This window comes from Copidosoma floridanum, unplaced genomic scaffold (genome assembly GCF_036245765.1).
Source record: "Copidosoma floridanum isolate Cflo_tuat_1 unplaced genomic scaffold, Cflo_Japanese_pri ptg000005l, whole genome shotgun sequence".
In the NCBI taxonomy this organism is placed as follows: domain Eukaryota; kingdom Metazoa; phylum Arthropoda; class Insecta; order Hymenoptera; family Encyrtidae; genus Copidosoma; species Copidosoma floridanum.
Genome location: NW_028321882.1, coordinates 8,037,099 through 8,049,793, shown reverse-complemented (window position 1 = coordinate 8,049,793; position 12,695 = coordinate 8,037,099). Strand labels below are relative to the sequence as shown.

General features: G+C 39.2%; 2 protein-coding genes across 2 annotated transcripts; both read left to right on the top strand.

The window, feature by feature from the left end:
• The first annotated feature begins 157 nt into the window (after nucleotides 1–157).
• Nucleotides 158–538, top strand: LOC149375667 (uncharacterized). Its single transcript, XM_089598084.1, has one exon. The coding sequence runs from the start codon at nucleotides 158–160 to the stop codon at nucleotides 536–538; it is 381 nt and encodes a 126-aa protein (XP_089454210.1).
• LOC149375666 (uncharacterized) lies at nucleotides 535–1,149 on the top strand. The gene has a single exon (XM_089598083.1). It carries the CDS (start codon nucleotides 535–537, stop codon nucleotides 1,147–1,149), a length of 615 nt encoding a protein of 204 aa, XP_089454209.1.
• The last annotated feature ends 11,546 nt before the right edge of the window (nucleotides 1,150–12,695 follow it).

The window sequence follows — 12,695 nt, the reverse complement described above, 5'->3', positions numbered from 1 at the left end:
GCTCGACGATCTGCCTGATGACGTCCGCTTACGTCCGACCTAAGAGCAGCTCAGCGCTGAAGGCCTCGTCAGCGAGCTCGGGGTCAAGTGGAATCCACCGTCAGACTGCTTTCAGTTAACGCCTCCACCACTCTAGCCGCAGAGCACAAAGCGGACGATGCTCGCGGCACTCACGGGTCTGTTCGACCCATGCGGCTGGCTCGCGCCGATCGTGTTTAATGCCAAGCTCTTGCTCCAGGACCTCTGGTGCGCCAGACTGGGCTGGGACGAGCCTGCGCCGATCTTAATGACTCGCCGATGGGCGGAATTTACCGCCGAGCTCCAGGCCATCTCCACCTTCACCTTACCGCGCTGGATCGGATTCGGGCCTTCTTCCGAGCTTCACCTGCACGGCTTTTCGAACGCCAGTCGCTGCGCGATGGCAGCCGTCATCTACTCTCGCCTCGCGCCTGGGGCTGAGCCGGCGCTCTGCCACATTCTTCTGGCTCGGACGAAGCTCTCGCCGATTCGCTCGCTTAAGGGACATCCGCGTGCATGACGATTCCACGCCTCGAGCTCCGCGCCGCACTGATTGCCGCTAAGCTCCTGCAGGCCGCTGCCGACGAGCTACGCGTACTTGTCGACCGCTGTCACGCATGGTGCGACTCACAGATCGTTCTGCACTGGCTGCGTTCAGACAGGCCAACCAACAACGTGCTGATCGACAACTATGTCGCCCAAATCCAGGAAATCCTGCCTTCGAGCGTCTGGCGATACATGCCGACCCAGTCAAATCCAGCCGACCTCACGACCAGAGGTGCTGACATGACCGGCCTTCGCTCGCAGCGCACTTGGTGGGAGGGCCCCGCTTGGCTCGCCAAGGACGTTGACTCGTGGCCCCTAGACCCGCTCCCCGCACCAAACCAGCATTCATCCATCTGCTGCGTAGTGCAGCAGCTCGACGCCAGCTACCTCGAGCAATTCTCCAACTTACGCATGCTACTAAGCTTCCTCGTACGCATTCGTCGATTCGTCCGAAGCCACTTAGGCAGGGGCCCCGTGCTTTCGGTCGCTTCACTTTTTACGCCGACCGAACTTCACGACATTTTTCTCGCGTGTGTACGCCTCAGCCAGGAGAGATCATTCTCGGACGACCTCCAGTGTCTTTGACAGGGCGAACGTCTGCGGAAGACGAACCCCTTGGTACCGTTAGTAGCCTTCCTCGATGACGACGGGATTCTGCGCGTCGGCGGGCGGCTCGAGCATTCGCTGCTGACCTATGAGGAGCGGCACCTGCCGATCCTCAGCAGCGCCTCTTCCCTCGCTTCCATGGTCATCGCCTGGGCACACTCTCGGGCGCTGCACGGTGGATACCGTGTCACCAGTGCCTACGTCTGTAAGCGCGCTTGGCTCCTCGGTGGGCCCCGGTGGATCAAGGCTCACCTTCGCGAGTGCGTCGTCTGCATTCGGCTGCGAGCGCGACCGGCGACTTAATTCATGGCCCCACTGCCATCGTCTCGAGTCTCCCCTTCTCGTGCCTTTGCCTGCACCGGAGTGGACTACGCCAGCCCTTTCCATGTACTCTCGGCCAGAGGACGAGGAGTCCGGACCACGAAAGGCTACATCGCCGTTTTTGTGTGCCTCGCCACCAAGGCCCTGCACCTGGAGCTGGTCGGCGATCTCTCAGCTGCATTCTTCTTGGGCGCCCTCCACCGATTCGCTGGACGCCGTGGTCGGCCCGGCGAGATATGGAGCGACAACGCGACTTGCTTCTGCTGCGCTGATGTTGAGCTGCGTGATGCCTTGCTAACAGCTTAGCTGGACTGGGGATTGATCGCAGGCTCTTTCGCCGATCAAGGAATTGCTTGAAAGTTCATTACACCGGGTGCTCCTTACTTCGGTGGCTTGTGGGAGGCCGCCGTCAAGTCAACCAAAAGTCACCTCCAGCGCGTCATGGGGTCACGCCATCTCATCTACGAGGAATTTTCCACGGTGCTCGTTGGCATTGAGATGGTCTTAAATAGCCGACCACTGACACCGCTATATGGGGACACTGGAGACCTCGATATTTTCACCCCAGGGCACTTCCTTGTCGGTGGCCCTCTTAACTCCATCGTTCTGCCCGGCCCCCCTGTGGAGAGCTTGGATGCGCTCACCCACTGGGAGCTCGTTTGGGGGGTCCGTGCCCAGTTTTGGTCCCGCTGGAGCCGAGAATACCTCAACACACTCCAACAGCGATCAAAATGGACTACTCCTCGCTGGAACTTTATCGTCGGCGATGTGGTCGTCCTCCTCGACGCTACACTTCTGCAGTACAGCGGCCGATGGCCGATCGGCCGTGTCATCAGCGTCCACCCGGGAGCCAACGGCTTTGTCCGCGCTGCTACCCTCAAGACGGCGACTAGCGTGTACAAGCGATCCATCACCAAGATGATCTTGCTGCCCATGTCAGCGCCATCTACGGCTCCGTCGCCTCCAGAAGACTCCCCAACCGACCCTGGTTTGGCGCGTGGCACGTAGTTCTTCGATCCAGGATCGAGGCGGGCGGATTGTTTGGTTTAGCGCCCGAGCGCGACAGCCAAGCGAGGCGCTGCGTGCACTTCCGCCATGCTAACGGGCTTCCACCTTGCCGGGAGCCGTCTCTGCGTTCGGGCACTTGAGCACTGCTCTCCGAGATGACCAGACGCTTGTCCCGCTCACACTTACGACGCCTCTCACGCTGTACTTAACCCTCTTGTACAATATCAAATAAAGTGTTTCACCCAACATTTCCAATCAAACTTGTGTTTATGACACTGCATGTGCTTATTTGTTACGGATTTCAGATAAGATCCACGTTAATGTTCATTTATTCTCTCTTCTGCTTCCCTTTTAGTCTCTCCAGAATATTTTGCAGGACAGTTTTCGCAACTTATTTGATACACAACGCCCGTATGTTTGAGGGTCAGCGTGGAATCCTTACCCAACTTTATAAATTTATTGAAACTTCTCGACACTTTTGGTATTGTTATTAAATTATAATTTTTATACAAATGACTAAATTTTGAAAATATTTTTTGGTTGATGAAAGAAATGGTTATTGTATTATAGTTTATTTGTGGTGTGTGATTTGTCTGTGAGTTATTATTGTTATTGCTGGTGTTGTTATTGTTGGTATTGTTGTTGTGGATGTTATTGTTCTTAAGTTTAAAGTATCGAGATTTCATCAACTTTTCGAAAAAACTTGGAGGATAAGAATTCTTACACAATAGTCCACTTACAACTTCAAGGTTAGATGTGTGAAATCTACGATGAGACAAGAGAACGGCTCTGTCTACTAAGTTATAAACCATGTTTTTTCTTAAAGATATTGGGTGATTAGATTTAAAATTAAGGAAACGACCCGAGGCTACAGGCTTAGAAAACCAATTTGTAATGATTTTGTTGTCTTCTATTGTGAATGTAATGTCTAAAAAATTGATGCTACTGTTTATAGAAAGTTCATATGTGAAATTTAAATTTGATTGTAGTTATTTAAAACCTGTAATACTTTATCTATTTGGTCGGACTTGAAACACTTTATAGTGTCATCCACATATCTGTAATAGAAAAGTGGTTCAATGTTGAAATCTTTTTTTAATAAATCCAAGCAGTCGACCTCCAGGTTGTTCATAACCGTATCAGCAAACATTGGTGACACAGGAGAGCCCATTGGTGTGCCAAACGTATGCTGATAGAGCTTGTTGTTGAAAGAAAAGAATGTATTGTTAAAGAGGAATTTGACACAGTCTCTTATCTCATCAAAGAGAACACTACACCGCTGTCGCAAACCAACTACCCGTTTGTCCAAGTTTTTCAAAACCAGATAGCATGGCACGCACGTAAACAGGGATGTAACGTCAAGTGAGATTAAGGTGTAATCATCTGGTACTATTACATTTTTCATCAAGGTAATAAATTGAAAACTGTTGTTAATGTGTGATTTCGGAACTGAAATATTGTTTTTTAATTTTTTGTAAATAATTTTGGATAGAAAATGCGTCGGGCTATTGATAGTAGAAATAATAGGGCGTAAGGGGGCACCTTGTTTGTGTGTTTTTGGGAGACCATAACATTTAGGCAAAGTCGTGTTGGTTTGTGTGAGCTCGTTATTATGAAATTTCCTGTATGAAAAGTTGTTATTGTTGAGGTTGGAAAGAATTAATTTTACATCGGTGCGTAATTTTTCAATTGGATTTTTTGTTAACAGTTTATATGTTTTTTTGTCTTCAAGAATTTGTTGCATTTTTTCCAAATAAATATTTTTATCAATAATTACAGTCTTATTGCTCTTATCTGAATTAGTTATTAAAATATCGAAATTGTTATTAATAAAGTCATGGGTTGTTTTAATCTTCTTAGAAAAAAGCCTGTCTTCATGCGTAACATGCGTCTGTTTAGAAGTGTTACATGATAAAATCTTCGTAGTTTTTGAACGTATTTTATTTTTTAGGTTGTCAGTTATATTTAGTAAATTTAAACTATGTTCCAAATTTTTAATGACATCTATTATTGAATTTTTATCGACAAAATTCTGTTGTAAGCTAAAATTTGGTCCGAAGCCAACAACTGCTAATACTTCATGGGGTATTGATTTGTTAGTTAAATTTTCCACGAATTTAGCGCTATTACAATGTGTACTTGTGTTATTAATATTCATATAGAGTTTTTGAAATTTAGCTTCATATAAATTGTTCATTTTGTTAGTAAGTTTTTTTGTATTCTCAAAAGCTATTTGAAAAAATGTGTTTATGAATTGTTGGTCGAAGACCATTTTATGTGATAAAGATTTTAATGGACTCAAATTTTTTATAAGAAATGCTATGTGTATGTTGATGTCCTTGATTTCAAATTTTAAAATTAGAATTACTAAAATTTAATTCCTTTTTGAAGTATTACTTCATCAAAAAATAACACTAAATTTCAACATATGAGAATAAGACCAAAAAAACGATGTTTTAAAAGTTTACATTATAATCATACTTCTATTACTATTTATATGACAGATAAAATCTGACCAAAAATTTTCTAATGAAACTATTAATTCACTAGAGTCAAAAAGTTTGTTTCTCTGCGACCATTTAAATGAATCTAAAAGATCATTTAAGCACCAACAGCCTCTAGACTTTATCAACTTCTTTTACTGACTTTTATTTGAAATAATTAGCTTCCTATCATAGGTTGCTGATGAAATTTAACCCCATGAGTATTTTATGCTACCTTTATTTAAATAAATTTAATATATAATATACCAGCTGCTTCTTCATAACCCAATCAGCTCGTGTTGCTGCATTTAAATTAAATAAATAAAATAACTTACAGTCAGCTGCAACCTCAAGACATACTCGGCTTATATTGCTAGATTCTTATTTAAATAAACTAGATTCATAGTATAGGCCGCTAATCACAAGCAATTAAATAGGCTTGCATAACTGTCCTTTATTTGGATGAATTAAATGAAATAATTCAAGTCACTTAGACCTTGAGACTTGATCGGCATAAATTGCTTCCTTTTATTAAATTTAATTTATTTATTTAGTATAGGCCATTAATTTTTAGCAACAACATCAGATTTCTTAGCTGTCTTTATTTAAATATATTAAATTAATGATATAGCAGTAAAAGCCAGATGACTAAAATGGCTTGTTTTGCTGCATTAGTTTATATGAATTTTAAAAATAATTAGAGCAGCTGCAGCCTTAAACTTTGTTACCTTATTTTGTTGTCTTTTATTTAAGTCAACTGTTTTTTAATCCAAGACAGCTTATTCAAAGCAATTTAATAGGCTTGTTTGGATGCATTTATTTAAATAAATTTTAAAAATTATTTAAGCAGCTCATTCCTCAAGACTAGTTCCATAAAACCCTTATTACATCAAGAAAAAGCATTGGCTGCAATATTTTAATGTGTTCTGATTCACTATAATAATTAATAAATATTAAGTAACGGGAAGTCAGCTCAGGACCTAGAGCACTTATGAATTAATTAAATAAATTATGACAAAACAGCGTCGGCTACTATACCTTATTTTGTGTTAACTTACTGAAATAATTTATTATTACTCAGTTAGCGCTCAGAAACTCACAATAAGGTCTCCTTATTGATTGCTCAATTTTTTAATTACAAAAGAGTCGACTACTAAATTTTATTCATTTTTTTTAATTTTTATTTTTTTTTTTTTTTTGCAGTACGTTTATTATCGGTAAACGATATAAGTTCAATGCCTATGGCACTCTTTCATTGTTCAAATAAATAATAACGATATAGTGCTAAGTACATTATTCAACATGCTTTTAACTAACTTAAACAATATACGAATTAGAGTAAATGCAAATTAACACCAAACCAAATACACTTATTGAGTATTTAAATAAATAATTATAAAAAATTATCGTTGAAGATACTGTATATAGTTATAATTTATTTATTCTACTGTGGGTTAGTGCACTTAAGCTCAATACAAATTGCGCTGATCTAATCATCAAATAAATAGTTATAAAAGATCGTTGGGTACGAAAGTTTAATTCAATAATTTCGAAAAAGTGTTGACTAAACGTCATTGTATACTGTTTTATTTTATTTGGGAGTGCGTATTATCTCACTGACTATTTATCATTTAAGTATATTGTAACAAATTAAAACAAAGTTATCAACGCATTTTCATGATAATTCATTTAAACAATCAGTGAGTGTACTTGGTTGTGAGCTGATACGCGCTCATTAAACATTTTTTAATTAATCAAAAAAATTAAAAGAATATAAAGAATCGTTGTCAACGCTCTTTTATATAAGTAAGCGCACTTGCTTCTGAATTGATAAGCGATTACCAACTATTGAATAATTATTTTAGTAAATTAAAACAAAGTAAAATCTCGTAGCTAACGCTATTTCATAATCATTTATTTAATTAATTCATAAGTGCTCTTGATCGTGACTTTATTTGCACTCACCGAATATTTATAAATCATTCAAGTGAATTAAAACAAAGTCAAATATTGCAGCTTATGCTCTTTCTTGATCTAATAAAGGCTTTCTTAAATGTAATAAGTTTTGTGAATTGAGCTGCTCGAATGTTTTTTTTAATTTATTGAAAGAATAGGCAGTTACGCAAGTTTATTTAATTGCTTGTTATAAGTAGCCTATGATATAATACTAATTTATTTAAATAACAATCTAGCAATATAAGCCAAGTAAGTCTTAAGGTTTCAGCTGACTGTGTGACTTATTTGATTTATTTAAATTAAATGCAGCAATACAAGCCGATTGTGTCATAAGGATGCAGTTTGTGTTCTATAAATTAAATTTATTTATATAAAGACATCATGAGATACTGATAGGGCTGCCTATTGTTAGCAACCTATGATAAAAAGTATTGATTTTAATAAATGGTAACAGTGTAAAATGATTTAATCGATTCGAATGAGCTGCCTAAGATTATAAATTAATTTGTTCGAACAAAAGGCAGCATTATAAGCAGTGAGTCTAAAGGTGTACGATTGTAAATTGATTTTTTTACTAGATACAAATAGATGCTTTCAAACAAGCCTAATAAGCCATGTGGTCTCGGCTGCTGTATCACATATTCAGTGTATTTAAATAAACGCAGCTTATAATGCTGACTGCATTGATCGGAATGTGCTTCTTATGATATAAAATTAATTTATTTTATGAAAAGGCATCAATGCAGTCTAAGTTTGCCAAGTTAAGCTACGTACGAGACTTAAAAAAAACTTTCTAAAATAATTGTAGCAGTACAAGTTTATTAAGACTTTTAATATTAGATGCTTATTTAATATATTAAAATCAAGCAACACAAACCAATTAGGTCTAATAATTGTGGCTAATTGTATCAGCTACTCAATTTTTTTAAACAAAGGCAGTAACATAAGTCAATTGCGTTGCTGGGGCTCAGTTCGCTATGATTAAAAATCATCTTATTTAAATAAAAGACGGCAATGCCAGCCTTTTTTAATCCATGAAATTTTGGCTTGTGTACTATTTTTTTTAATTTATTCAAATCAAAGCAGCATAAAAAATCTGATTTGCTTACTTAGAATAAGCAACGTATAATGAAAAATAATTAAATTTAAATAAATGGTAGAAGTACAAGGCAATTAAAGTTCTTTAAATAAGTTGCCTAAAATTAAAAATAATTTGTTCTGAATAAAAGGCAGCCACACAAGCTTATTTAGCCTTGAGAGTTGAGTTGATAAAATATATTTTTTAAATTTATTTGAACAATGTAGCAAAATAAGCTGACTAAGGTTTTTTGAATAAGATGTCTTAGATTAAAAAAATTATATATTTAAATTAAAGACAGTATAAAATACAAGCTAAAATACAAGCCAAATTTATTTAAATGGGAGAAAGCACAAAGACCAGCTTAGGTTGCTTGGAATGAGCTGCCAATGTTAAAAAATTAGTTTATGTAATAAATAACAAAATTGTGTAAAGGTTAGTTTGGGATAAGTTTGAACTAAATTATGACTTTTTTTTATTTAATACTCTGTCTTAAAAGCGTAAAGAGTCGTATAAAATTAATAATGGGTATTGAAGTACGTTACTTGGGTTTTAAACATTTTAATTCTCTGCCATGCATACCGTAATACTGGTATCAGGCATTAGTCTTAGCAGTGGTACCGTGACGGTCCCATCACAAGTCTTCTGCCACAGACAAGGGCACTTTGCGAGTCTTTTGTGCAAGCCTCTAGTGCACAATTGCCCTTATACTCTACACTGGGTATTATTTTTCAGGGTACAGCGATAATCCCAAGCATATCCTGGCTCGTATTAAGTTAATGAAAGATATATAGGAAAAAGACGATAGGAGATCAATACAAATAACTTATGCTTCCTATTTATAGTATCAATATTTATTATCAGAATATTCATACGTTTGATACAAGAGCGGTTGACAGACTGTGTACAAATTCATTTAAAATATTATTCATCACACATTCGCGTTGCTAGGCAATTTACACATTCTACCGCGATGTTCGGATATATGAATCACCACACTACCCCCCTCGGCAGAGAATTTTGCTATAAATTCAAAACGTCTCTGAATCTAACTTTTCTGCCGGAACGTGTTGTGCGTTCAACAACTGGTGGGAGCACTGTAGGCACATCTTCAGTATTAAAAAGAGAAACAGGAACTGACGTAGAAACAGGAGCAGGTGTAAAAACTTTATCTTAAACAACAAAAGCTGTTTTAACACGGTCGATTGAAACTTTTATCGAATTGCCGCGAATTCTCAAAGTAACCGTTTTTTGATCTCGTTCAACTATTTCATAAGGCCCAGTATACGGTGGCTGTAAAGCTTAGAGAATCGGCCCTTCTTTTAAAAATGCATGGCTGCAATCTGATAATTTCTTGAATACAAACACCCCAGGTTGATAATGCCTTGATGCTGGAGCTGGTCGTAAGCGTGACTTGAACTCTCGTAAGCTCGAAAGAAAACTTTTTGGATCATCAAAACTCTTGTTCTCTGGACTTGAAACAAAAAGCTCATGAGGCAGTCGAAGAGTTTCTCCGTATACCATCTCAGCTGAAGTAGCCTTGATGTCTTCTTTAAAAGCTGAGCGAATACCGAGAAGTACAAAAGGTAATGCACGAACCCAATCGATATCGGAGTGAGCCATGATTGCAGCTTTCAATTGGCGATGTAAACGTTCAACTAAACCATTTGAAGCAGGATGCCAGCTTGTAGTTAGCTTATGCTGTATTCCGAAAAGTTTCACAAAATCTTTAAAAAGATGTGAAGTAAATTGAGCTCCTCGATCTGAAGTTATCGTTTGAGGAAAACCAAAACGTGAAATCCAACAGTCCAACAATGCATGAATCACTGAATCTGCAGTAATATCTTGCAAAGGGTAAACCTCTGACAATCGAGTAAAACGATCGATAAAGGTCAAACAATATCTAAAAGAACGTGCAGGTGGAAGCGGACCAATCCAATCTATGTAAATGTGCGAAAATCTTTGTGTCGGAGTTTCGAATGATCCAATAGGAGCACGAACATGACGAGAAATTTTTGATCGCTGACATTCATTGCAAGCACGAGCCCAATTCTTGCAATCCTTATTCATAGAAGGCCAAACGAAACGGTCGCTAATTAACTTGAGTGAAGCATTGGCACTTTGATGGCTCAAGTCATGAAGTTGATCGAAAACACCACGACGAAATTTAGGCGTCATAAAGGGCCGAGGTTTTCCTGTTGATGTATCACAGAACACAGTTAGTGAAGATCCAGGAATTGGGACTCGCTCGATGTGCAAAGAAAAATTTTCATCGATTATTTTCTTAAGCTCTTTATCTTCTTTTTGGGACTTGACCAACAACCTATAATCAAATGGTGCAGAAACAGCTTCGATTTGTGAAAGAGTATCAGCTACGACATTGTCAATACCTTTTATATATTGAACGTCAGTTGAAAATTCCGACATAAAAGACAGTTGGTTTAACTGCACTGGTGGAAGTTTTCCACACTTTTGTTGAAAAGCACAAATTAACGGCTTGTGATCTGTGTATATCATAAAAAAATGCCCTTCTAATAAATGTCGAAAAGGCTGTATTGCAGCATAAACTGCTAGAAGTTCACGATAATAAGCAGGCTAAGAACTTTCCTTCGAAGACATTTTCTTAGAAAAGAATGCAAGGGGTTGCCAAACATCATCAACAAGCTGCTGTAAACAAGCTCCAACAGAATGGTTTGAAGCATCTGTAAACAAACCAAGTGGTGCACCAATCCGAGGATGAACAAGAAGTGAAGCAGTAGAAATGCAGTTTTTGCAGGTTTGAAATGCTTCTTCTGAGTCAGGTGTCCAAGTGATTGGTTGAGAATCTTTTAAAATCGGTTTGCTGATTCCATCATGTAAAGGAGCTTCGTATTCAGAGTCATGAGGTACAAATCTGCGGTAAAAATTTAGCGTACCTAGAAAACGGCGGAGGCCTTGAGCTGTTTTCGGCAAAGGGTAGTTCTTAATTATTTGGACACGTTCCTCAGGTGCTCGGATACCAGCAGCAGATATAGTGTAACCTACAAAGTCAACCTCAGAAACTCCAAAAATACATTTCTTCAAATTTATTACTATCCCGTATTTTGCGAGTCGTTTGAAAATGGCTTTAAGATGTCGTTCATGCTCTAGCTTTGAACGCGAGAAAACGAGAATATCATCCATATATACAAAAAAAAATCCAATTCATGTAAAACCTTGTCCATGAACCTTTGAAAGGTTTGACCAGCATTTTGAAGACCGAACGTCATGAACGGAAATTCAAAAGGGCCGAATGAAGTTATTATAGCAGTTTTACAAATATCTTCTTCAGCGACTAGAATATGTTGATAAGCTTTTACAAGGTCAATTTTCGAAAATTCCGTACAACCATCGATGAAGTAAGTAACATCATGAATGTGGCGAACAGGGTAACGATCCGGAATAGTTCGAGCATTTAACGCACGAAAATCTCCACAAGGACGCCAAGTCGAATCACTCTTCAGTGCTAGATGCAAAGGCGATGACCAAGAGCTTTCGGATGGTCGAGTTGTACCAGCTTGCAACATGTCATCGAATTCTTTACGAGCAATTTTCAACTTTTCAGGACCTAAGTGGCGCACTTTGCTTGTAACTGGTGGTCCAGGAGTAGTTCGAATATGATGAACCGTTTGATGCTTGATTTCTCGTGGAAAACCAGGTGGACGAGTAATTTCAGGAAACTCAGAAACAAGAGTCAAAAAAAGTGGAATAATCCTGAACAGCTTTAACGCTGCACTAAGCAGAACGTTGAAATGAACCTTGAGCTTGAAGTCCAGTGGAAACATTAACAATGCGCTTCGTACGACAATCAGGCAAAAGGTGGTAATGTGCGAAAAAATCCGATCCAATAATTGGTAAATCCACATCGGCAACGATGAATCTCCACAAGAAACAACGTTGGAGTCCTAAGTTGAGATTTAATGTTAGAAAACTGTATGTCTTTATTTTGCTTCCATTTGCGGCGCATAAATCATAATTGACAGGAGCACGACGTTCTTGTAATAAACTGCGAGGAAAACAACATAAATCTGAATCAGTATCAACAAGAAATCTTTGTTTTGAATATTTATTAACCACAAAGACGGCTATTAGATGAACTGCAGTCAGATGCCACCCTTACAGACTGCTTTGATCGTTTTTTGAAAAATCGCACGGAGGAATGCACTTTTTAGCTTTCTGCTGAAAGTTCGCATGATACCAGCACAAACGATTTGTTCTTTGCTGCGAGTCTGCTCTTGTACGTGACTGACTCCTCTGCCTAAAATTTCTCTTAGGACTGCGACAACGCGAACGAGAAGTTGATAACTCAGCGACTTGCTTTTGTAAATCAGCAATCGCATTTAACAAGTTGTTTTCGGTACCTTTGTCTCTAAGTGCAGCGTTGACAGCAAAAGTTGGTGTGCTTGGTGAAACTTTAACAATTTTGTCAGCAAGCTCTGCAAGCTTATCAAGCGCCAATTCGGACTGTGTCGCAAGTATAGCTCGAACATTTGATGGTAGCCGATGAAGCCAAAGTTGTTGCAAAAGGTTGTCTTACATGACAGTTGAGCCAGCAAGAGAACGAAGGTGACGGAGAAACTGCGATGGTTTGCGATCGCCAAGCTCTTCCCCGCTGATCAGTTGACGAACACGTTGTTCCTCAGACGCAGATAAACGTTTAA